Source organism: Rhinopithecus roxellana, chromosome 6 (genome assembly GCF_007565055.1).
Source record: "Rhinopithecus roxellana isolate Shanxi Qingling chromosome 6, ASM756505v1, whole genome shotgun sequence".
Classification (NCBI taxonomy): Eukaryota; Metazoa; Chordata; class Mammalia; order Primates; family Cercopithecidae; genus Rhinopithecus; species Rhinopithecus roxellana.
The window spans coordinates 108,269,355-108,293,457 of NC_044554.1; the positions used below are offsets into that span (position 1 = coordinate 108,269,355).

At 41.8% G+C, this 24,103-nt stretch overlaps 1 protein-coding gene across 1 annotated transcript; it reads left to right on the forward strand.

Annotated features, from left to right (window-relative positions):
* Positions 1 to 6,911: 6,911 nt before the first annotated feature.
* GIMAP4 (GTPase, IMAP family member 4) lies at positions 6,912 to 13,618 on the forward strand. The gene is made up of 3 exons (XM_010379726.2): positions 6,912 to 7,074; positions 9,549 to 9,620; positions 11,762 to 13,618. The coding sequence occupies exons 2-3, from the start codon at positions 9,563 to 9,565 to the stop codon at positions 12,691 to 12,693; spliced, it is 990 nt and encodes a 329-aa protein (XP_010378028.1). The 5' UTR covers positions 6,912 to 7,074; positions 9,549 to 9,562; the 3' UTR covers positions 12,694 to 13,618.
* The last annotated feature ends 10,485 nt before the right edge of the window (positions 13,619 to 24,103 follow it).

Consider the following 24,103-nt stretch of genomic DNA (forward strand, 5'->3'; position numbering starts at 1 on the left):
ACCTGTAGACTAAAAATAAACAGCATAGACAGACACAAATTAAAGCAAAGTTTGTAGCAGTTGATTCTCCAATGGTTTTAATCCATTTCAGAGGATTCAGGTCAGAGAGCCCATCAACAGCTCCATTAAGGGCATCAGCACCAGATAAGAGAGTTAAGTGGACTTGAGATGCCTCAAAAACTTGTTCCTTTAATTTTATTATATCCAATGTTAGATTTTCCTCTCTTCCTTCTAGATGGCGTTTAACCTTTTCCCAATGATGCACAGAGGCATTATAAGATTGAGGAGTAATACAAAAATCAGAAGTATTCCAATCACACTGTATTTGTATTCTATGTTCTAAGTTCATAATTCAATCCCCTATTCACGGTACTGCTTGATGGAGATTGTTAATCTGATTAGCTAATTTTTGATCAATTTGTTTCTGGGTATTCCAAAGCTTAGAAAAATTGGTTTGCCACTGGTTAACATAATCAGCAGTTTGAACAGAAGAATGTAAAGCAACACCTGTGGATGCTGCAGTGGCTATTACAGCTATAATCCCCATAATGACTGCAATATGAGTGAAAATAAATCTTTTTGTTCAATTAAGCATTCTCCTTAGTATTTCAGTGACAATACAAATGGAAGGGGAAGTTTCTTAAGGTCTATTAAGGGAAACAGGTATCCAAACTCCCTCTCGGGCTCTGACAAGCAAGATACTATTATTCTTATCAAATGTAGAATCAATGCAAGTGAAAAAAGCGACAGCCAAGACATGATATAGTTTGAAAATCAGGGAAAATATTGATTTGTCCTACTGCCAACATAAGAGGTTTAACACAACCCTGTAATGGGGCATCTGATTAGAGGTCAAAGCTACAACAAATTGAAGTTTTTTACTATGGGTTTCTGTTTTATATTCTCCTTTTTGAACCCATGTTGTGGTTTGAACCATCATTAATTTCTACGGTTCTGGTTGTTCTGAGCCTACTTTTGGATCAATCATTTTAGGGAGTGGAGGAGCCATATCACTGCCTTCCCAGAAGATAGGAAAGTCGGCTTCTGTTCTATACTTTTGGGTAGGTGCTTTTTCAGAATACTCAATTGGCAAGCTGCACCCTTGACATCCCTTGTGCTGTCCAGCACAATTTACTGCAAATTGCTCCTTAGGAGTCCAGTCTATAATGATTCCATAGGAGTTATTTTGCAGGTACCACAGCACTATTTGCAATGCAGTCTTCCCAAGTTAGCACCTCAGCTTCCTTAGACCATACCTGTCAATTGTTCTGGGTATTTTTTCTTTCTTGGCCTAAATTGATTAGTAAGACTATTAGCTGTATGATAGGAATTTCCTGAGGATATGACTTGTGTTTTAGATTGAAAGCTCCTTCCACTAACTATATGAACAGAGGTCTCTGATCCATTACGTGCAGGGACATAAACCCTCCAGCTTTGTTTGTCATAATCTAAACATCCTGCTGCAGGCCCCAGACATATAGGAGGAAAGCAATAACCAATGGACACATTTATTAACATACCTTCCTCCTCTAGATGAGTAGGGCCTTGGTTATCAGTTATTCCAGGCATCCAAACACGATCATTAACATAAACCTCAAGTGGGGAGTCCAGTCAAGTAACAGGTCTAATCAGTGGAGGGAATGGAATGTAAGCCCAATAAGTATAATTTTGATCAGCCTCAGCTACGGGGAGACTCACCACCAGGGTAATTACCGCCATCATAGCTACTAGCAGATTGCAGGAGGTCTGCGGCTTGTCCTGAGACTTCAGGTCCTCTTCTGCAAGCTGGGTCAATTTCTTGATCTGCCGCCAGGTCAGCGGAGTTGCCTGGCGAGTCTTGCTGGTCACCTTCTGCTCAGCAGATATCTTCATTTGAGCCATCAGGCGAATTGGGGGTGCAGAGAAGTTCTGAGGTCTTCTCTTCCTTGGATGCTGACTCACGGCAGAGCTTAAGATGTCTTGTAGGCATCCACACAGGAAGCTGATTTTCTCCTGGTGAAATACAAGCAAACCCTCTACCCCATGTGATGATTCTCTCCTCTTCCCAGGTCTTTGTTCTGACATCTTTCCACCACACGAGTTTTCTTTCATGGGGATTTATTTTTTGCCCTGTTAGATGCTGCTCTGCTGCAGTTGTAACCCGATCTATGGACAAGTTCAAAAAATTTAAAGTAATAACAGCTAGTTGTAGCTGCATATGGGGAGTGGCGTATTCCCCCTCTTTGCCTTTTGTTTCTGTAATTGAGTTTTTAAAGTTCTATTTGCAAGTTCAACAATGGCCTGTCCTTGAGAATTATAGGGTGTATCAGTACTATGTCGAGCACCCCATTGTTGTAAGAACGTTTGGAAAGATTTACTGCAGTAGCCTGGCCCATTATCTGTTTTAAGTTTCCGTGGAATGCCCATAACAGCAAAACAAGAAAGCAAATGTCTTTTTATATGTGCTGTAGCTTCACCAGTTTGGCAGGGTAGCCCATATGAATTTTGAAAATGTATCAACACTTGAACATAAGAAAGTTTACCAGATGTAGGAATGTGGGTAACATCAGGTTGTCAGATTTTGTTAGGTGCCAACGCTCTAGGGGTAACACCAGTTCCTTGATGTGGTCATTGTAATACTTGGCACTGAGGACAGTGCTGCACAATGTTCTTTGCTTGTCTCCAGGTGATTTGATATTGCATTTAAGTCCTGCTGCATTAACATGTGTTAAGGAGTGAAAGTCATGGGCATCTGTGAGCACAGGAGAAACTATGAATCAGTTTGATTATTAGCCTTTACGAGGGGCCCAGGGAGATTAGTATGTGTTCGGATATATGTAACATAAAAAGGAAAACCTTGATGATGCACCACCTTCTGTAAGGAAGAAAACAGTTGGTAAAGTTGTTCATCAACAATGTACTTAATTAATGCAGTTTTTATGTTTAGAGTGGCTTGAACAATGGAAGCCGAATCAGAGACAATATTTACAGGCTGATTAAAATCTTTCAACACAGTTATAACTGCCTGTAATTCAGCCCTCTGAGCCGAATGGAAATTAGTATTAATAATTCTATTTTTAGGTCCTACACAGGCTGCCTTTCCAGAACTAGAGCTGTCTGTAAATACAGTCGCTGCTCCTTCTAAGGGAGCATTATGGGTAAAATTTTTGGCAGAACCCATGTAGTTAATTTTAAAAACTGAAAAATCCTATTTTTTGGGTAATGATTGTTAAGGTTTCCTATGAACTCAGCTTGCCAATTAACTTGCCAATAAATTTACTTGCCAATTAACCGAGTTAATAAAAGCCTATCAAATCTGGTTTTTGTTCATCGGAACTGTAATTTTGTCTTGATCTAAGCCACAGAGTTTAACAATCCTAAGGCAAGCCTGTCCAGTCAAAGTTGCCATTTGATCTAAGTACACTGTAAGTGTTTTTACAGTATTGTGAGGCAGAAAAGACCATTCAACTAAGTCCTCACTCTGAACAATAACCCCTCTAGGCAAATGGAGAGTAGGGAACACAATGAACTGTAATGGTAAACTTGAATCGATCCTACTAACCTGAGCTCGCTGTATTTTTTCCTCAATCATTAGTAGTGGTTGTAAGCCACAGATTGCAATAGGGAATGAACATAAGGAGAATTTGGAAGTCTTTTAATATTTTAAAAGGGAACGGCTCCCAGTGTGCCTGAGCATGTCCAGGCTGCTCATCTGGTATGACAGTCACCGGAAACTGCCAAGCATCCAAGTCCCCACTTTCTCGTGCCTGAGGAATGGAAGCCTGAATTGTCCCATATTTAATGTTGGGATGAGCCTGAAGCATCCCTTTGCAATAATTAACAGGTGGACAAGCCTGAATTTTCCCCTTATTAACTGGTGGCTGAGCCTGAATTTTACTGTAGTTAACAGCAGTTTGTGCAACAAGGGGAGCTGCAAACCACGTCTCAGGCTCCCTATGCCTGCAGTTCCCAAGGCTTAGGCGGCGGTGGCCATTCTGGAGCTTCCCCAGAGGGTGCGGTAGGTTGAACTGTCTCTTTCATAAGTTTTTGACGGTTAGCATATATAACCTCCTGATTCTCCCCCTTTTTTATAGTGGAGCTAGATGTTGAGGTGATTGATCAGGCCCAACCCCTTTAATGCCTGAGTGATCTCATTCCCATTCCTGATATTAGTAACTTGTATACTGTATGTTTTGCTCCTTTTCTTGATTTATGTAGATAGAGGCTTATCAATTTTATTAATCATTTCCAAAGAATTCACGTTTGATTTTAATGGTTTTCTCTATTTTTTTTTCTGTTTCAAGATTTTTTCCCTTTAGTATTTCCTTCATCCTCCTTACTTTGGGTTCAATTTGCTGTTCCTTTTCTAAATTTTTAATGTGGTATCACAAATGATTGTTTTCATTTCTGGATGTTTAATGTAGAAATTTTTGTCTACACATTGCTTTATTGTGCAGCATTTAGATGAAACGTGGTGCTCACTGCAAATGTAGTCCCTAACAGAGAACTTTCCTACTGCAGTGATTCCTGTAACCCGGATAAAGATTCCCTAAGTAATGATCCAGTGCTTTAATAGTACTTAAAATAAATACCATATTTTATACCAATTTCTGTAATTAAATAGAATAATATATACCTTCTAGCCAGGTTTAGGCTTCAGAAACAAAATATAATCCTAGTCTTTTTAGGTATCCCAGTTCAGAATCATGGAGATGCCTTCTCAGGCTGCCTGTTCTTTTGGACTTTGTTTGCCTGTCAAACCAAAGGATCAAGTGGTCTTTGTTATTTAAGTCATGCTGTTCTGGAATGTAAATTATCCTTACTGTTGGTGCAAAATATATTCCATTGCCTTGTCCTGCTTTTTAGGGTAGCCATCCTGTGCTTGTATACCCAAGGTCAACCACATTCTATCCTCAAAGAAATGTATGTCTTGTCTTTTACAGTTCTTTTTAGAATTATTAGCAATTTTATGATTACTGAAGTGCTATGCAGTTCTAAATAAGGTCTCAGCTGTGGGGTATAATGGTAAATTGAGAACTCTTTTTTTTTAATTTTTAATTTTTAATTTTTTTTATTATACTTTAAGTTCTAGGGTACATGTGCATAATGTGCAGGTTTGTTACATATGTATACTTGTGCCATGTTGGTGTGCTGCACCCATCAACTCGTCAGCACCCATCAATTCGTCGTTTATATCAGGTATAGCTCCCAATGCAATCCCTCCCCCCTCCCCCCTTCCCGTGATAGGCCCCGATGTGTGATGTTCCCCTTCCCGAGTCCAAGTGATCTCATTGTTCAGTTCCCACCTATGAGTGAGAACATGCGGTGTTTGGTTTTCTGTTCTTGTGATAGTTTGCTAAGAATTATGGTTTCCAGCTGCATCCATGTTCCTACAAAGGATGCAAACTCATCCTTTTTTATGGCTGCATAATATTCCATGGTGTATATGTGCCACATTTTCTTAATCCAGTCTGCCACAGATGGACATTTGGGTTGATTCCAAGACTTTGCTATCGTGAATAGTGCCACAATAAACATACGTGTGCATGTGTCTTTATAGCAGCATGATTTATAATCCTTTGGGTATATACCCTGTAGTGGGATGGCTGGGTCATGTGGTACATCTAGTTCTAGATCCTTGAGGAATTGCCATACTGTTTTCCATAATGGTTGAACTAGTTTACAATCCCACCAACAGTGTAAAAGTGTTCCTATTTCTCCACATCCTCTCCAGCACCTGTTGTTTCCTGACTTTTTAATGATTGCCATTCTAACTGGTGTGAGATGGTATCTCATTGTGGTTTTGATTTGCATTTCTCTGATGGCCAGTGATGATGAGCATTTTTTCATGTGTCTGTTGGCTGTATGAATGTCTTCTTTTGAGAAATGTCTGTTCATATGAGACTTAAATGTTAGACCTAATACCATAAAAACCCTAGAAGAAAACCTAGGTAGTACCATTCAGGACATAGGCATGGGCAAGGACTTCATGTTAAAACACCAAAAGCAACGGCAGCAAAAGCCAAAATTGACAAATGGGATCTAATTAAACTAAAGAGCTTCTGCACAGCAAAAGAAACTACCATCAGAGTGAACAGGCAACCTACAGAATGGGAGAAAATTTTTGCAATCTACTCATCTGGCAAAGGGCTAATATCCAGAATCTACAAAGAACTCAAACAAATTTACAAGAAAAAAACAAACAACCCCATCAAAAAGTGAGACCTCTTTTATAATGGAAAAATAATTGGTTATAATGGTGAGCTGGGACCCCATTACAATATTCTCAAAGTTTCCATTTTAGTGGTAAGTAGTGTCAGACGTCAGTGTTTAGACTATTTCAATGGTTCCAGGACCATCTCAGGAGGCAAAACTGGGCCCATCCTAGTCAGTCCAATGAAGGTCATTTAGTCTCTTTTGCTTCTAGCAGATGACTCATGGACATACCCTGGAAATATAGGACACACTGTGGACTGAGAGGATACACCTGAAGCACTGGGAGAAAGAGGTATGGGGACTCAGCTGGGAGGCCTGTTGTGCTGAGCAGGGGTTCAGGGGCTCAGGGGTCTTTCAGAATAACTGGTGACTCTCTGGTTTTGGCCCAGCAGTTTCTTCCAGAATGTCACAGCATGATTCATGTTTTTTGTCTCACTTCAGAGCCTTTGCAAGGTTCAGTATGGTAGCCACCAGGCATACCAAACTGAATATTCCTTCTTTCCTTCTGGGGAAAATGCCTGGTTCAAGTTGTTCTGCCTGACTTCGCCTTTTAGAATTCTGACAAAGGAGTAGCTGTTTAACTTTAAATAAATTGAAACAAAATAAAATTTAAAATTCAGAACCGCAATCACACTCATCACATTTCAAGTGCTCAGTAGTCACATGTGGCTAAGGGTCACCACCATGGACAGCACAGAACAACCCCCTCCCTGCAGAAAGTTCCATTAGTGCTGCTGGATGATCAGGTGGGCAGGTCCCTTGCACAAGTAAATCTGGACAGCTCCTCCCCTCACTTCCTCTCTTTTCCTCTTTCTCAACATCCTGGGGCTTAGTATTGTGTGCAAAATCAGAGAGGGGTGCAGGACCCTGATTTTCCAGGTAAGGGAACAGGGGTGTGTGTGGTGGGGGTCAGGACAAATGTGCGATTTTGGTGAGGAGGGACCTGTATCTTAAATCGTCTGGTAAACACGTTTCGGACTATGTTCTCATTGGTTCCTGTTTCCTGTCTTTGCTAATTTTAGGTTGTAATCTGTTTTGAAGGCTGAGCCCTACAAATTAATGCCTCTTTCAGGGTTTGCTGCTTGGAGGGTACTTGTTTTACAAATAAATGCTTCCTTTCACTGGTTGTGGAATGTATATAGAAACTTTGATTCTTCCAGGGATAAAGTTGGGTGAGCGAACAGAATTAGCTCTGGGGGAGCTGGTGGGAAGAAAAACATTGGGATGTGTAAGGGGCACAGCTCCATATGTGGCCCCACAAAGACTGCACCCAGGTCAGGATTGGAGGCTCTATAGTCTGAAGTCTTGTTACAGGCTTAACTGTCTGCTCGGAGATGCCCGTTAGGGAAACTGCCTCCTCAGGGACAGTCCTGGGTTTACTGGGCATTGAGCTCCCCTTTAGCGATAGGAGGAGGGAGATGCCACCTGGTGTGACTCTCTGCAGTTCAGGAGAAGCTGGGTTCTGATGGGTGCTTGTTCCTTAGGCAGAGAGAGAACTCAGCCACCTGAGGTCAGCATCTACAGAAGCACAGTCTCCTGGCTTTGCCTCTGAGTTAGGAACAGCAGAGCACATTAAAGAGCCCACGTACTAGAAGGATGATTTGAAGAAACACCCAGAGAATGCCACAAAAACCCAGAAAGTCACAGTATTGTTTGCTTGTTGCTGGTGTCCTATTCTCTCTCCTAAAACCAGCCACCATAGTCGAGTTTTAAAAATTCTTTGATTCTTTGTTTACAAGAAGCTCTTTCCTATACCCCGTTCTTGAAGGATAAAGAAATAGTCATTCTCTCAAAAGAAATGTCTGGCTTTTCACTGTGTTTCATATTCGTTGACTTCCCATGGGGTGACTCTGTCTTTAACAACTACCATTTTCTGCCTGTTTAGGTCAAAATCTGCTCCAATAAGAGTTCTTCAAATATCTTTCTCCATTGCAAAATGTTTGTAGGTAGCAATGAAATGAAACATTTAAAATTAATGCCATGTTTCTATAACACTACATATTAATTAATAAAGGAAAGGATTGTCATTTTCACAGATCAGATGTGGGCTGGACATAGTGATCAATCAGAGGCAAGAAGCAGGGAGATTATTCATTTATTTATTTAACAAATAATGATTGAGAACCATTCTTTGCCCATTATTGTGCTTGTCCCCAGGGAATAATGAGAAATACAACACATGTGTGGTCTTCCCATCACAAAGCTTATAGTATAAGAGAAGACAGTAAAAAAAAATCAAACAATTAACTTCCTAAAATAATACATATTCTGTGAGAACCCCCTGGGGTGCCGTGGATCATACCAGAGGGTATTGCTGGTAGACAGTGGTAATACCCTTGGGTATTGGAGAGTCTTGGGGAAGACTCTCTAGAGAGCCAAGGCCTGCGGGTTGAGCAGGAACAAGCTGAGCACTAGGTTGGAGGGTGAGTGCTCCAGAGAGAGAGAATGATAGTGCAAAGGCCTTGAAGGTGGAAGGAACCTAGAAGATTTCCAGGACGTTGAGGGTAGTGTGGCTCACACATAGGAGAGAGGAGACAGCTGATTACACAGGGCTTAAGTTATTTTTGAGGACTTAAGTTATTTTTGAAACCAATAGGAAGCCACTAGGAAATTTAAACAAGAAAAAATGTCAAATTTTAGTTTTAAAATAACATCTGGTTGTAGAGTAGAAAAAGGATTTACGGGAAGATAATCAATTAAAAGCCTGTTAAGTTGCATACAATTGACAGTGGGTTGTATTAGCACAAAGATGGAGAGAAATGGGAGATTTCGAGTTTTTTGGAAGTAAAATCAATAGAATTTGGTGATGGGCTAATGAGAGAGAGAGGATAAAAGAGTTGTGGATGACCCCAAGGTTCTGCAGGAGCCATGGGGCTAGATGGTGGTACCATCTGCTGAGGGGAGAGCCAGGGAGGCAGACAGGATGTGGAGGTCAGGGCTTAATTTGGGCCAGGTTCTGTTTGAGATGCCCATGAAGTAGCCAAATGGAGTGAAATGCAAAATTTGAAACTTTTATAAGCTGAGTGAGATATAAAAGTTTGGAACTCTGAGGAGGTTGTAGGCTACAGACCTCATATAAAGGCATCCAAGCCATGAATCTCTAGATAGAGGGGGGAAGGGGCCAGAACCAGTGCTGAGGAAGCACTGGAAGCATTTATGTTTGTGTAAAGAAAAAGGAACAATCTGAAAATGAAACTTAAAAAGGGAGGGTTGAGGAGACTTCTGGGAAATGGAGCAGGAGAAATCAATGTGGCAAGCTCATGGCAAAAAGAAACTTGTTGACTGCAGGCAGTCAGGGATTCTAGTTGCTTCCATTTCCCTAAAATGACCTGGTTATGTTTCTCGATTTACAGGAGTTCAAGCGACAATGGCAGCCCAATTCGGCAGTGTGAGCTTCAACCCCAGCACACCAGGGGCCAGTTATGGTGAGAGGGCATTCAGTGCTCCCCAGCGGGGGTGAGGGATGTGGGGGGGAATAGGGGTGGGGTTTCTCCTGCCTTGCCACCCAGTCCCCATTTGAGCAGGAGAAAAATATTTCCGACCTCCTTTCTCATTTTCTCTTCATTTGACCTGCTCTTTCATCTCTCTTGACCCTCTGCACTTTCTGCCCATGGTGTGGCTGTAGCAGCTAAGCAGAAGAGAGATTAAATATCCTCTGATTGACCCAGGGCTTGGTACAGTTTCTTACCTCTTGCTTCCTACATCATGGACATATCAGAATAGCTGGTTGTAGCCTCTCTGATTGTTTTACGCCCCTTTCTTCAGCCTGGAGGAGGATTGGAAATGAGGAATGTGGGAGTAATTGATCCCTCACCCTGGTCCCTAATTTCCCAGCTCTTGGTGGTCTCACTATCACCAACAAATTAAACTGGCTGGCTCATTCGGTGTATCACATGACCCTCCATTTTCTTCCTTATCCATAGAAATTGACTATATCAGTTGAAATTTTGCTGGTTTAATAAACTATCCCAAAGTTTCATAGCTTAAAACATCAGCCATTTAGTTGGTTCTTAATTCTGTGGGTTCACTGTGCCATTCTTGGGTCTGCGCCAGCTTGGCTCTTGCTCATGCATCTGGGGTGAGCTAGTGCCTGAATGGTCTTGGATAGCCTTGTGGACATGTCTGGTAGTTAGCAGGCTCTCAGACAGCAAGGATAATAGGGATAACTTGGCTTTGTTGTCATCATCAAGAAGGCTAGTCCAGGCTTCCTTATAAGGCAGTTGCAGGAAGAGCAAAAAGAAAAGGCAAGCCACAGTGCATAAGCACTTTTGAAGTCTCTGCTTGCACCAGGCTTTCTACTGTCCTACTGTCCAGAGCAAGTCGTAAGGCCCGCCCAGATTCAACAGTTGAAGAGATAGATAGCATCTTGATGGGAGGAACTGCAAATCTGCACCCCAGAGGCATGCATCCAGGGATGGGAATAGATTGTGGCTACATTTACAATCTCCTCCATGGATTGTCACCCATATGCTGTCAACACTGACTAACTGTTGCAGTGTTGGAGCTGGCCTTTGGTGCTTTGTCATTTTGCCTCCCATGATTCTCCTACTTCCTTCCCTATGGCCAACCAATGCTCTCAGGATATCCTTAGGACAAAGCCTTCCACTGTGATGCTAACTAAATAAAAATGTGAACACCAGCCCACATCTTTCCTTAGATAATCTTAGCCTTCCTGTATCCCATGTTCTCAGTCGTATCACTTTCGGAAATATGCTTCTTTCATCCTGGGATTCTGGTTATCAAATGTGGGAAACTGTGTTTTAAGAATAATGATGGGTTGTATAACCCACTTCCCTGGCTTCTTAAGGGGAAGAGGAAATGCTTCATTTTGAATATAAATTGGGAAAATAAATCTCCACTACAGATACCCTAAAGTCAAATCTTGGGTTACTCCCTGCACTACCTCAATAGAAACAAATAGCTGGCCAGGCACAGTGGCTCACGCCTGTAATCCCAGCACTTTGGGAGGCTGAGGCGGGTGGATCACCTGAGATCAGCAGTTTGAGACCAGCCTGAGCAACATGGCGAAACCCCATCTCTACTAAAAATACAAAAATTATCTGGGTGTGGTGGCAGGTGCCTGTAATCCCAGCTACTTGGGAGGCTGAGGCAGGAGAATCACTTGAACCCAGGAGGCAGAGGTTGCAGTGAGCTAAGATCATGCCACTGCACTCCAGCCTAGGCAACAAGAGTGAAACTCTGTCTCAAAAAGAAAAAAAAGAAAAAGTAAAGAAACAAAACAGCTATTATTGGCAGCTCATAGTTCTCTTCTGAAACCATTTTATTTCTTCCTCTGTGGGCTACATAGCTACAAAAGATCAGACCAAGAAGCTCAAGGGAATCCTGAAAAGCAAGATTGAAGATAAGAGATTAAGGGAAGGGCCAGTTGCCCAAGTACTGCAAGATGAGCATCAGGCCCACAGGACTCTCTGAGTGCAGCAGTAACATCAGAAGAAGCCCCCACAGCCAGTAACAGAGAAGGGCACTGGGGGTGAGGACTCTGCAGGGGAATCTATTAGAGGTAGATTCTAACAGCATGGCTTTTTTTTTTTCCTTGATCTCCCAGGGCCTGGAAGGCAAGAGCCCAGAGATTCCCAGTTGAGAATCGTGTTAGTGGGTAAAACTGGAGCAGGAAAAAGTGCAACAGGAAACAGCATCCTTGACCAGAAAGTGTTTCATTCTGGCATTGCAGCAAAATCCATTACCAAGAAGTGTGAGAAACGCAGCAGCTCATGGAAGGAAACAGAACTTGTCGTGGTTGACACACCAGGCATTTTCGACACCGAGGTGCACAATGCGGACACATCCAGGGAGATTGCTCGCTGCATTCTCCTGACCTCCCCAGGGCCTCACGCTCTGCTTCTGGTGGTCCCATTGGGCCGTTACACTAAGGAAGAGCACAAGGCCACGGAGAAGATCCTGAAAATGTTTGGAGAGAGGGCTAGAAGATTCATGATTCTTGTATTCACCCGGAAAGATGACTTAGATGGCACCAATTTGCATGACTACTTAGGGGAAGCTCCAAGAGACATTCAAGAGTTGATGGATGTTTTTGGTGACCGCTACTGTGCATTCAACAACAGGGCAACAGGTGCTGAGCAGGAGGCCCAGAGGGCACAGTTGCTGGCTCTGATCCAGCGCGTGGTGAGGGAGAACAAGGGAGGCTGCTACACTAATAGGATGTACCAAAGGGCCGAGGAGGAGATCCAGAAGCAAACACAAGCAATACAAGAACTCTACAGAGTGGAGCTGGAGAGAGGGAAGGCACGGATAAGAGAGGAGTATGAGGAGAAAATCAGAAAGCTGGAAGATAAACTGGAGCAAGAAAAGAGAAAGGCGCAAATGGAGCAAAAACTAGCAGAACAGGAGGCTCTCTGTGCTGTAAGGCAGAAAGGGGCAAGAATGGAAGTGGAGAGTCAGGATAGGATACTTGAATTTATCATGAAAGCATTAGAGATTGCTTCCTCTATTTTCTTACGGCTGTTCGCGGAAGACTAAACTTAATGAAAATCTGTTGTATTTTCTGTATATTCTCTGGCAACCTTGCCCCATACTTACTCATTTAGCATAGTCAGAGTGCTCTGGTTTCTGTCTCTCAGGCACTCATAACTAAGGACCACCATTGGCCATTAGTAGATATTTGATTGACTTAACAAGAGAGGGACAAATTTTCAGTTTGTGAAACTCCAAAGCAGAAAGTATTGGTGCTTACTGCCTTGTGAAATCTTCCTTAGTCACACAGAGAAAATGTATGCAAGAGACCAAAGAAGATGGCTCCAAGCTATATCATGTAAATATAATAAATAATCTAATAAATAATATAAAAAAATCTAATAAAATATTTTCTTCTAGATTCTTTCTATATTAGCAGATAATCTCCCTTTGTAGCTTCCACTCACTCACTCTTGCGTTCAGTCACAGTGATCATGTTACCCATGTGGTTTGTTAGAAAGAAAGATCAATTATTTGTTTGCAGTAGGTAATCTTAGAGATGGAGATGATTGTAGAATTATTTCTAGATGAGTGTCAATTTATTTAATTCCATTGTCATATAAGGAGTCAAATTGTTTCCTATCATTTGCTTGTTAAAGAACAGAGACGTGTCTGGAAAATCGATCTCTACAAATTCAACTAAATAATGATCCCCAATGCTGAAAGAGTGAAAGACAGCAATTCAACAGGTAATACAGCAATGTTTAGTATATTCAGGTGTCTCTGTAGAAACTCTTTGACCAACCTCAATTTAACCAATTTGATGAATACCCGGTTCTCTCCTTTTCTTGAGAAAGATAGTTGAACCTCATCTCCCTCACTCAACACTTTGAATACTAATTGTTTGGCAGGTTATCCACACACTTCTGCCCCCACTGCATTGAATTTTTTGCTTATTGTGTTTATAATAAAACTTTTCAATTATCTCATATTTGTGCAGAATTGGAACCTGTTTTGTCTTGGAAAATACTGCTGCTACTTCTAATAATACAGGGATGAATTTTGCTTTATGGTAAAAGTTCAAGATGATTTTGGAGCTAGACTTTGTCTAGCCTCATGACATCTCCCCTTCCCCCTTTCCCTAGAAGATTTGAGCCACAATCTCAACCCATTTATCAGCCAAAGACTACAACTTCCTTGGATTTTCATTGTGTGCTGATGGAAATTGTGTGTAACCAAGGTTTCTGAGTCCTGTGTAGTTTTGTCAGTGCAAAAATTCCCTTTAATATAGAGGTAGCAATAGTTGAAGTTCCTATTCCTTTTCTACTTTTCTACTGGGCTCTCCTCACCTAATAATTTCTAGAAATTCCAAAAGCGTGTTTTCATGTTCTACCAGTATGTCCTAGAGGTCACATGTGACTTATGCCAACTTTCCATGTTCCTCCATCTTGAAATTGGCTTCTCCATGCCCTAAATCATTTTGTCCAAAATAGGATATACAGTTCTTCCTTATTTCCCCAAAGCACAAATAAGTTTAGACTGTACATTTAACAAAAGTTAGCAAAGGCTCAAAGATAAGAGAAGCACTACACAATGAAATGTGTGATTCCTTTAGAAATAATCACTCAGAGTAAGACAGCTTCTGTCTCACTTATTGTATTACAACCGTCTGTAAGCAAATATTTGAACAAAAAGTCACACATACCTCCCAAGAGAAAGTACATTCAGGTTTAATAGGAAAAAATCTTTAACTGCAGTGGTTATTTTCAGTGTAATACACACTCAATTATCCTTACCCTTGCATTCAGGTTAATGCTGCAGATGAGGCAAAGAAAAAGGTTTAGACTTAAAAAGCAGCGAGCAGATGAGAAGCCCCAGTGAAAAACTGTAAGAAGAGTGTTGCCTGTTTGCCTCCCAGGAGAGAAGGCAGACAGAGGTCCTTGGCAAATACTATGCATTGTGATTAATACAAGAGGAGAGTGAGACACGTTTCCTTCTCTCAAGAGTTTTGAGAGTTCATACCTACTCATGCACTCATTAACACTCATTGACTCCTTATATCTCATGGTTGGTTCTAGAGCAGACACTGAGAATCTAGAGATAAGAAAAAGAAGTCCCTTTTGAGATTGGGTTCATTCATCGCAGCATAATGCTTTCGAGAATCATCTGAGTTGCCTGTTCCTTTTTTTCTGAGTAATATTTTATCATATGGATGTTCCATATTTTGCCTTTCTTTACTTATTCTTGTGCACCTGATTGATTTCTTTTGTTTGATTGCATTGGCCAATAACTCCATTATAATGTTGAGCAGTAGTGGAGATAACAAACATACTTGCCTTATTCTTGGCAATGCCTCCAGTGTTTCCCAATTAAACAAGTAAGGTTCTGGGTTACAGTAGTATCATTGCTCTGCTTTTCCTCTTCTTAAGATGGAAAGCTCAGATATTTGATTTTAGGACTCTTTTTTTACTAACGTAAGTCTGTAAAGCTATAAAATTTCTCTCCGTTTATGTTTGTCCACATTTTTATTTGGAGAGGTGGTAAGAGAAAATACTATTTCAGTTATGAAAGCTTTTGTGCGAAAATTGGGGAAAAGACTGGATATTTAAATGTTTGCACAACATGAAAGATCTTCCACTGAGGCATCATTTTGAATGAAACACTTTGAGTTCACTATCAACTCAGCTGGTAGCTACTTGCCTTATCCCCAGCCACTGAGAGGACAAGACAAAAGAGACCAGCAAAGAATTCCCCTGCATGGGTCCTTTCTGGCTGCCTCACTGAAAGGTCTCTGAAGAGATGGATTGTGAGCACACCTTCAACAACACAACCACATTGTGAAAGGTTAAGAGTTTTTAGTACTTACATACCCTGGGGAATGTTTTGTCTTAAAATATTTCCAAATTTATGAGAGGTGTTGTAAATTCAGGACAAAACATGAATTCATGGTATAGATGTTTGAAAATCATCTACACTTGTCAAGTAAGAATTCTAGCTAGATATTTGACACAAATCCCTTGTAAGCAGTCTCATTTTCATGTTTCATGACCCAGGATTACTGGACCATGCTCTGTTCCACTTTTGGAACCCAACATGATTTTGCCCTGATTGCTCCCAAAAAGGATTTCATCTTCCTCCACTTATACAGAACATTTGATCAGGAAAACTGAAGCATATGTAGGTATAGGTGGGATATATTTTCAAATCCAGGAAATTAGAGGCTGGCCCACCCCTTGGAGGGCTGGGAATGCAGAGTTCTTGGAAGCTCACTAATGCACAGAGCTGGGTGGTTTCCAGGTGCTCATTTGCTGTGACATGCAGCTAGGTCTGTTCATTGTCTCCCTGCTGTTGCTGCCAGAGAGTGGTCCTTCTTCCTTGTCCACCATCTAAATCTCATGTGAATGTATCACCTTGATTGACTCTCACTTGGACCACACAGTGTAAGAGGTGATGAGAAATATCATTCTAGCCACCTCCATGATTCAGAAACAACAGATAATGTTGGAGGCCGAAAAATTGAGGGTCATGATCAATTGCGTATACCACTTGGGCTATATGAGTAGGCAGCAAACTGTTTCTCATAAACGCAGAATGTTGGCAGACTGACAAACTGCATATTCCACCCAGAAAGGATATTGAGGGCAGTCACGCCCCAAGTGCAATATTTCTTGTGATTAGGTACATCTGAAGCTTGTTAGTAATCATATGAACCTGTGATCAATTAAGCAGCTGACCAGTCATTACCTCCTGCTCCCTGGTCATTCTACCCAATAAATATGAAGGGCAGTAGAAGCTCAGGGGCTGCTTTTGCTCACTAGAAGGAGGGAGTGCTATTCTTTTTCTCCAGTTCCCCTTCATTTAAAACAGTTTCTTTTTGTCTTAAGTTTTCATTTCTAAATGTGTCCCTTCATTCAGTCTTGTAATGATGGTCTCAAATAGTAATAGTAGTGACTGTCACAGTGACAGTCTCAAGTAATAACCATGGCAGTCAGCCACAAGTGGCACCCGAATAGGGACAAACAGTGACAAAAATAGACCTGAAGGGACCTGAAGAGGCCTGCAGGGACAAATAGAGATAAGTAGGGATAGAGATAAATAGAAATAGAGACAAATAGGGACAACTAGAGACAAATAGAGATAGGTAGGGAAAGACAGGGACTTGCAAGAACTCACAGGAACTAACAGGAACTATAGGGACTGACAGGGACAGATAGGGATAAAAACTAGCAAAGACTAGCAAAAGTTGCTGGGACAGATAGGGTCCTAAAGGAACTTGAATGAGGAAGGTCTGCTGGAACAGAAAAAACTAAAGCCCAGAAAAAATAAAAACCAGATGAACGAGAAACCCTGTTACAAGTCTGCCCGCAGCAACACAAGGTCAGGGCTCTAAAAAGGTACTTGTCAGAGCCTTAGAGGTACAAAAAATGGTACGTTTTTGAATCAGGGTAACGTGGGGAAGAATTTGGCTATTTCTTTTCTCTTTTGTTTGGAGCTTGGTATGTACTATCTTTCTGTTATTTCAGGGTTTGAGAGAATTTTATGCCCCACCTATAGCACCTATCGAAAGTAGTGAACAGGAGAGGGAGAATGAAAATTAGCTTATACCATCTTCTTTTGTGACTACAGAAAGGCTAACTTTAGCTTTGGTTTTCTTGGATTGTAAACCCACATTGGCACCTATGAGATGTGCAGAGGACTTAGGAGGTTTTCTTGGAGCTTGTTGGGATGTGGGAACTGAGCTTCATTGCTTTGCAGTATTGACTCAGGCATTGGCTAATTTGGTAGCTGACAGATCTAAAAGAAGCCAAGTGTCAAGCCCTAACATGGGAAAGTGTTATAAGTGTAGAAAAATTGGATGTTTCAAAAAAGAACACTGTCAGACCTCTGGGCAAAAGGGATCTTGTAACACAGTTCCCTTCTTAAGAGAAAAAATGCCAGGACGTGGCCCTTGTTGCAATAAAGGGAATCACTGGGCTAATCAATGCCACTCAAAGTTTCATCAAAATGGCAGCCCCCTGTCGGGAAGCGAGAAGGGGGCCTGGACCCAGGCACTTCAAAAAATGAAGGCATTCCCTGTCCAGGCCACAGCTCCGTTTCAGGGATGGGTTCCCAGAGGCACATTGATTCCCTCTCCCCAGGAACACTGGGAGGCTCAGGATTAGATCTCCCAGTTAGAGAACAGCTTACGTTAATTGGAAGAAACAGACTCACTAAGATTCCCATTGGCATTTGGGGACCTTTGCCAACAGGAAACATGGGATTAATTTTGGGCAAAAGCTGTCTTAACTTACAGGCCCAGGAGTTGTTGATTCGGATTGTGAAGGAGAAATTCAAGCAGTGGTAATGTCACAAGATCTTTGGGTTTTTGAACTGGGAGGATATATTGCTCAACTGTTGCTTATTTCCTGTAAATTGTACCCCTCTCTACATAAAAAGAAGTGAGGTCAGGGATTTGGAAGTGCAACTAGGAGAGAGACTTATCTATCACAACCCATGGCATCTAATAGACCCACCTGTACAGTGCAAATCAAAGGAAAGAAGTTTTATGGGCTTATGGATACAGGAGCTGATGTGTCAGTGTGTCAGTAATATCTAAAAATAGTTGGCCCCTATCTTGGCCCCTAAAACTATCTTCTACATCCCTAGTTGGGAGTAGGAACAGCTCAAAGTGTTCAACAGAGTGCTGAGATTCTCTCCTGTCTCAGACCGGATGGGCAGTCTTGTTTTGTGTCTCAAGGTTTAAAGAAGTCTTTTGTCCTTCCCCCTGAACCCATTGGGGGTGGAGGGCAGGAGAGGGAGGATGAGAATTGGCCTGTACCACTGCTTGCAGTAGTAGAAACACCTCTACTGTCTTCTGAAGCAGAAACTAATAGTTCGGCAGGAATATCATCACCCCTATTCAGCCTGAAGAAGTTACAGCCTGAAGACAGATCTTCATCCCTCTGCAACCCTTAGGATTAAGAGTCCTCTTGGAAAGGGGAGATATGTCAGAGGCGTTTGAACCAGGGCCGTTTAACTTGTTTCTGGGACTTCAACAAGCTGTTCACTCTCATGCTGCTCCTTTTCATGTTTCTCATGTTCACCCTCGTACACAGCTCCCTGGGCTGCTGTCTTTGGGTGGTGACGGAATGAGAGACTGGATAAGGATAAACCTCGATTTGCTTTCTCTGTGCCTTCTGTTAATCAGAAAGAGCCTGCCTCTCATTATCAATGGGAAGTTTTACCCCTTGGTAATTAATTAAGGAGGCAGAAGTTGAGTTACAACTTGTGGCGCAGACGCTTCAGCAGTGGCATGTCTCCCAGCTATAGCCACAAAAGCTTTTTGCTTCTGTTTTGCTAGATTTACTAACGTGGGGACGAGGGTATGCTTGTGTTTTCACAGAAAATGAACAAACCATGTGGATGCACTCAAGGTGTGTACGACCATGGAACAGGAGAGTGGAGGGACCCATGGATCCCAGCCACAGGCCTGGTTCCCCCAGTGCGAGTCATGAGCCAGTTGAATCTGAATGTGAAGATGGAATGAACCACCAACCGGCAATTGAAGGCTGCACATTTTGCAACTGCCTTATTCAATTAATTCAAAAACAAAAAGGGAGAAATGTTGGAGGCCAAAAGATTGAGGGTCGTGGTCAATTCTGAGTAGGCAGCGAACTGTTTCTCAAATGCAGAATGTTGGCAGACGGACAAACTGCATCTTCCACCCAGAAGGGATACTGAGGGCAGTGACGCCCAAGTGCAGTGTTGCTTGTGATTAGGTACATCTGAAGCCTGTTAGTAATAATGTGAACTTCTGAACAATTAAGCAGCTGACCAACTGTTACCTTCTGCTCCCTGGTCATTCTACCCAATAAATACGAAGGGTGGTAGAAGCTCAGGGGCTGCCTTTGCTCACTAGAAGCAGGGAGCCCTTTTCTTCTTCCCCAGTTCCCCTTCCTTTAAAACAGATTCTTTTGTCTTGAGTTTTCATTTCTATGTTCGTCCCTCCATTCAGTCTTGTAGTGATGGTCTTGAGTAGTAACAGTAGTAACTGTCATAGTGACAGTCTCAAGTAATAACCATGGCAGTCAGCCACAGGATGATTTGGCACAGCTGAAGCATTCATATAGCAGCATTCATCATCTATCTGACCTTTTTGTGGGAAATGTTTCCTAGCCCATTCAAGATACTTATGCTCATTGATGCTGGGTATACCCAGGACAAAGTAGTTTTGATCTTGTATTTTGACTACATGCTGTCTGTCTCCTACAGTTATGGCTGATGAACACTTCCTGATTCACCATTGGATTCCGAAGTCCTGGAGTGCATGAAGCACTCATTAAATATTTTTCACCCATTTGGCAGCTGCACATCACCCTTGCCTTTGGAGACTGGTAAAACTCGGCTCAAGCTGCATTTCCACATCACACAAAATCCAAACTCCCTCCTACAGGGAGCTTTCTGCACTCACTTCCTCATCCTTCCCCTACTTCCTCCTGCATGTGCCACTGTCCTCTGTCTTACTCCATTTCACGCACTTGAAGTTCATTCACTTGAAGTTCAGTTTTCTGCCTGGTTTCCACCATCATAACAGTGATCAGCACTGTATAAGCTTCAGCAGCTTTCCTAGAGATTTAGAGTTACAGGGGAAGGTACCAAAGGCAGCACTGGGCATTTCTATACCAAGCTCACTCTCCTCTCTGGCTTGGAAAGAGAAACTGTTTATCCCTCTACACCCAGGAGGAAGCAACTCTGGAGTTGCTTAATAAATTGTCATCTTCTCAGAAATGCAGATGACTGATCAATTCCAGGATGTTAGAGAGCCTGGCTCCTACTGGACCATTTCCTACCATTGTTTTAACTTTCCAAAAACAGGAAGCAGACTGTTCTTTCCCCTTTGTCCTGTGGTGACCAGACATGACCTTCACTTTTACTTTCTCTTTCCACTCTACAGGCACCAATGAAGGTCTCCTTCTGGCAGCTCTGCCTGGGTCTGATTCTGTTGGTTTTCTCTCCTGGGGCTGTCACTCTGTGGTTGTCAGGTGGCCCAGGATGGAGAATAGCTCCCTTCTGTCCCAGTAGGAGGATTAAGACACTCACTTTGAGCTCTGGTCCCAGCTCTGGTCTTTACTCCATCTTTATTAGAAAGTCGTATCCTTCTGGTAAAAAGATGGTATTTTGCCTGATTTGATTGAGTTCCTTGTGTGTTCTATGTTCTTCAGAATCCTGCAGGGGAGAAGGGCCTTTGGCACCTTGTCATTTACTAATAAGGTTAGAAATAGGGGAAATGCCTTGAACATTAGGTGTTAGGAATGCCAATTCCCAGGTTCCACTCTACACCTACTTCCTCAGAAATTTCGTATTTTAACAAGCTTAAATGCATGCTAATGCTTGAGGTTTTTCGAGAATGCAATATTTGCTTCATAGGCATACAGAGAAAAACCTGCAGAAACAATCAGCTTCCAACATTCAAAAATATTAATAGAATTTTTTTCATCCATGTTAGCCTGAGTACTTTCTTCAGAATGGATTGTCTGCATTTTATCATGTCTCCAATTTCCATGTCAAGGCCCAGGTTTCCAGGTTACTAGACAATAACATTTTATACAGAAGTCTAGGTAATAAGATATGGAAACCCACATCCTCTTCTAGGGGAAAAGAGCCAGAGAGGAATGCAGTAAAATAAAGCAGTCAAATGTGTATCCTGAGTTTTGTCTCTCCAGATGTTGGCTCAGGTAATAGATTTATTAGATACCAGAGTTCTACTCATCCCTTGAGCCTTGGTCTGGGGAGTGCTTTCAGAGTAACAGTCTTTCTAATGTGGCTGTGGCCACGTGTAGTTCCTCATTTTGAGGATCTAAACACCTTTACTTTTTGTCTGTTTTTTGTCACTCTATGTTGCTTTCCAATATTTTGTTCTTTTTTTAAAAATTGTACTTTAAGTTCTGGGACACATGTGCAGAACATACATAGGTATACATGTGCCATGGTGGTTTGCTACACGCATCAACCCGTCATCTACATGAGGTATTTCTCCTAATGCTGCCCCTCCCCTAGCCCCCTACCCCCTGACAGGGCCCGGTGTGTGATGTTCCCCTCCCTGTGTCCATGTGTTCTCATTGTTCAACTCTCACTTGTGAGTGAGAACATGCAGTGTTTGGTTTTCTGTTCCTGTGTTAGTTTGCTGAGAATGATGGTTTCCAGCTTCTTCCTTGTTCCTGCAAAGGACATGAGCTCATCCTTTTTTATGGCTGCATAGTATTCCATGTTATGTATGTGCCACATTTTCTTTATCCAGTCTATCATTGATGGGTATAAATTAGTTCAACCATTGTGGAAGACAGTGTGGTGATTCCTCAAGGATCTAGAACTAGAATTACCATTTGACCCAGTGATCCCATTACTGCGTATATACCCAAAGGATTATAAATTATTCTACTATAAATACACATGCATGTGTATGTTTATTGCAGCACTATTCACAATAGCAAAGACTTGGAACCAACCCAAATGTCCATCAATGATAGACTGGATTAAGAAAATGTGGCCCATATACACCATGGAATAATATGCAGCCATAAAATAGGATGAGTTCATGTCCTTTGCAGGGACATGGATGAAGCTGGAAACCATCATTCTCAGCAAACTGTCACAAGGATAGAAAACCAAACACCGCGTGTTCTCACGCACAGATGGGAATTCAACAATGAGATCGCTTGGACACAGGAAGGGGAACATCACACACCAGGGCCCATAGGGGCTGGGGAGCTGGGGGAGGGATAGCATTAGGAGAAATACCTAATGTAAATGATGAGTTGAGGGGTGCAGCAAAGCAGCATGGCACATGTATACCTGTGTATCAAACCTGTATGTTGTGCACATGTACCCTAGAACTTAAAGTATACTAATAAAAAATATATGTATTTAAAAAGTGTTCCGCCAGGCGCGGTGGCTCAAGCCTGTAATCCCAGCACTTTGGGAGGCCGAGACGGGCGGATCATAAGGTCAGGAGATCGAGACCGTCCTGGCTAACACGGTGAAACCCCGTCTCTACTAAAAGATACAAAAAACTAGCCGGGCGAGGTGGCGGGCGCCTGTAGTCCTAGCTACTCTGGAGGCTGAGGCAGGAGAATGGCGTAAACCCGGGAGGCGGAACTTGCAGTGAGCTGAGATCCGGCCACTGCAGTCCAGCCTGGGCGACAGAGCGAGACTCCGTCTCAAAAAAAAAAAAAAAAAAAAAAAAAAGTGTTCCTAATTTTCCACATCCTCTCCAGCATCTGTTGTTTGCTGACTTTTTAGTGATGGTCATTCTAACTAGTATGAGATGGTGTCTCATTGTGGATTTCATTTGCATTTCTCTACTGAGCAGTGATGATGAGCTTTTTTTATATGTTTTTTGGCCACATAAATGTCTTCTTTTGATGAGTGTCTGTGGATATTGTCTGCCCACTTTTTGATGGGGTTGTCTGGTTTTTTTCTCATAAATTTGTTTAAGTTCCTTGTAGATTCTGGATATTAGCCCTTTGTCGGATGGATAGATTGTAAAAATTTTCTCCCATTCTGTAGGTTGCCTGTTCACTCTGATGATAGTTTCTTTTGCTGTGCAGAAGCTCTTTAGTTTAATTATATCCCATTTGTCAATTTTGGCTTTCGTTGCCATTGCCTTTGGTGTTTTAGTCATGAAGCCTTTGCCCATGCCTATGTCCTGAATGGTATTGCCTAGGTTTTCTTCTAGGGTTTTTATGGTTTTAGGCTTTATGTTTAGGTCTTTAATCCATGTTGAGTTAATTTTTGTATAAGGTGTAAGGAAGGCATCCAGTTTCTGTTTTCTGCATATGGCTAGTCAGTTTTCCCAGCACCATTTATTAAATAGGGAATCATTTTCCCATTGCTTGATTTTGTCAGGTTTGTCAAAGATCAGATGGTTGTAGTTGTGTGGCATTATCTCTGAGGCCTCTGTTCTATTCCATTGATCTATATATCTGTTTTGGTATCAGTATCATGGTGTTTTAGTTACTGTAAACTTGTAGTATAGTTTGAAGTCAGGTAGCGTGATGTCTCCAGCTTTGTTCTTTTTGCTTAGGATTGTCTTGGCTATATCGGCTCTTTTTTGGTTCCATATGAAATTTAAAGTAGTTTTTTCTAATTCTGTGAAGAAAGTCAATAGTAACTTTATGGCGATAGCATTGAATCTATAAAATACTTTAGGCGGTATGGCCATTTTCATGATATTGATTCTTTCTATCCATGAGTGTGGAAAGTTTTTCCATTTGTTTGTGTTCTCTCTTATTTCCTTGAGTAGTGGTTTGTAGTTCTCCTTGAAGAGGTCCTTCATATCCCTTGTAAGTTGTACTCTTAGGTATTTTTTCTCTCTGTAGCAATTGTGAATGGGAGTTCACTCATGATTTGGCTCTCTGTCTATTATTGGTGTATAGGAATACTTGTTATTTTTGCACATTGATTTTGTAACCTGAGACTTTGCTGAAGTTGCTTATCA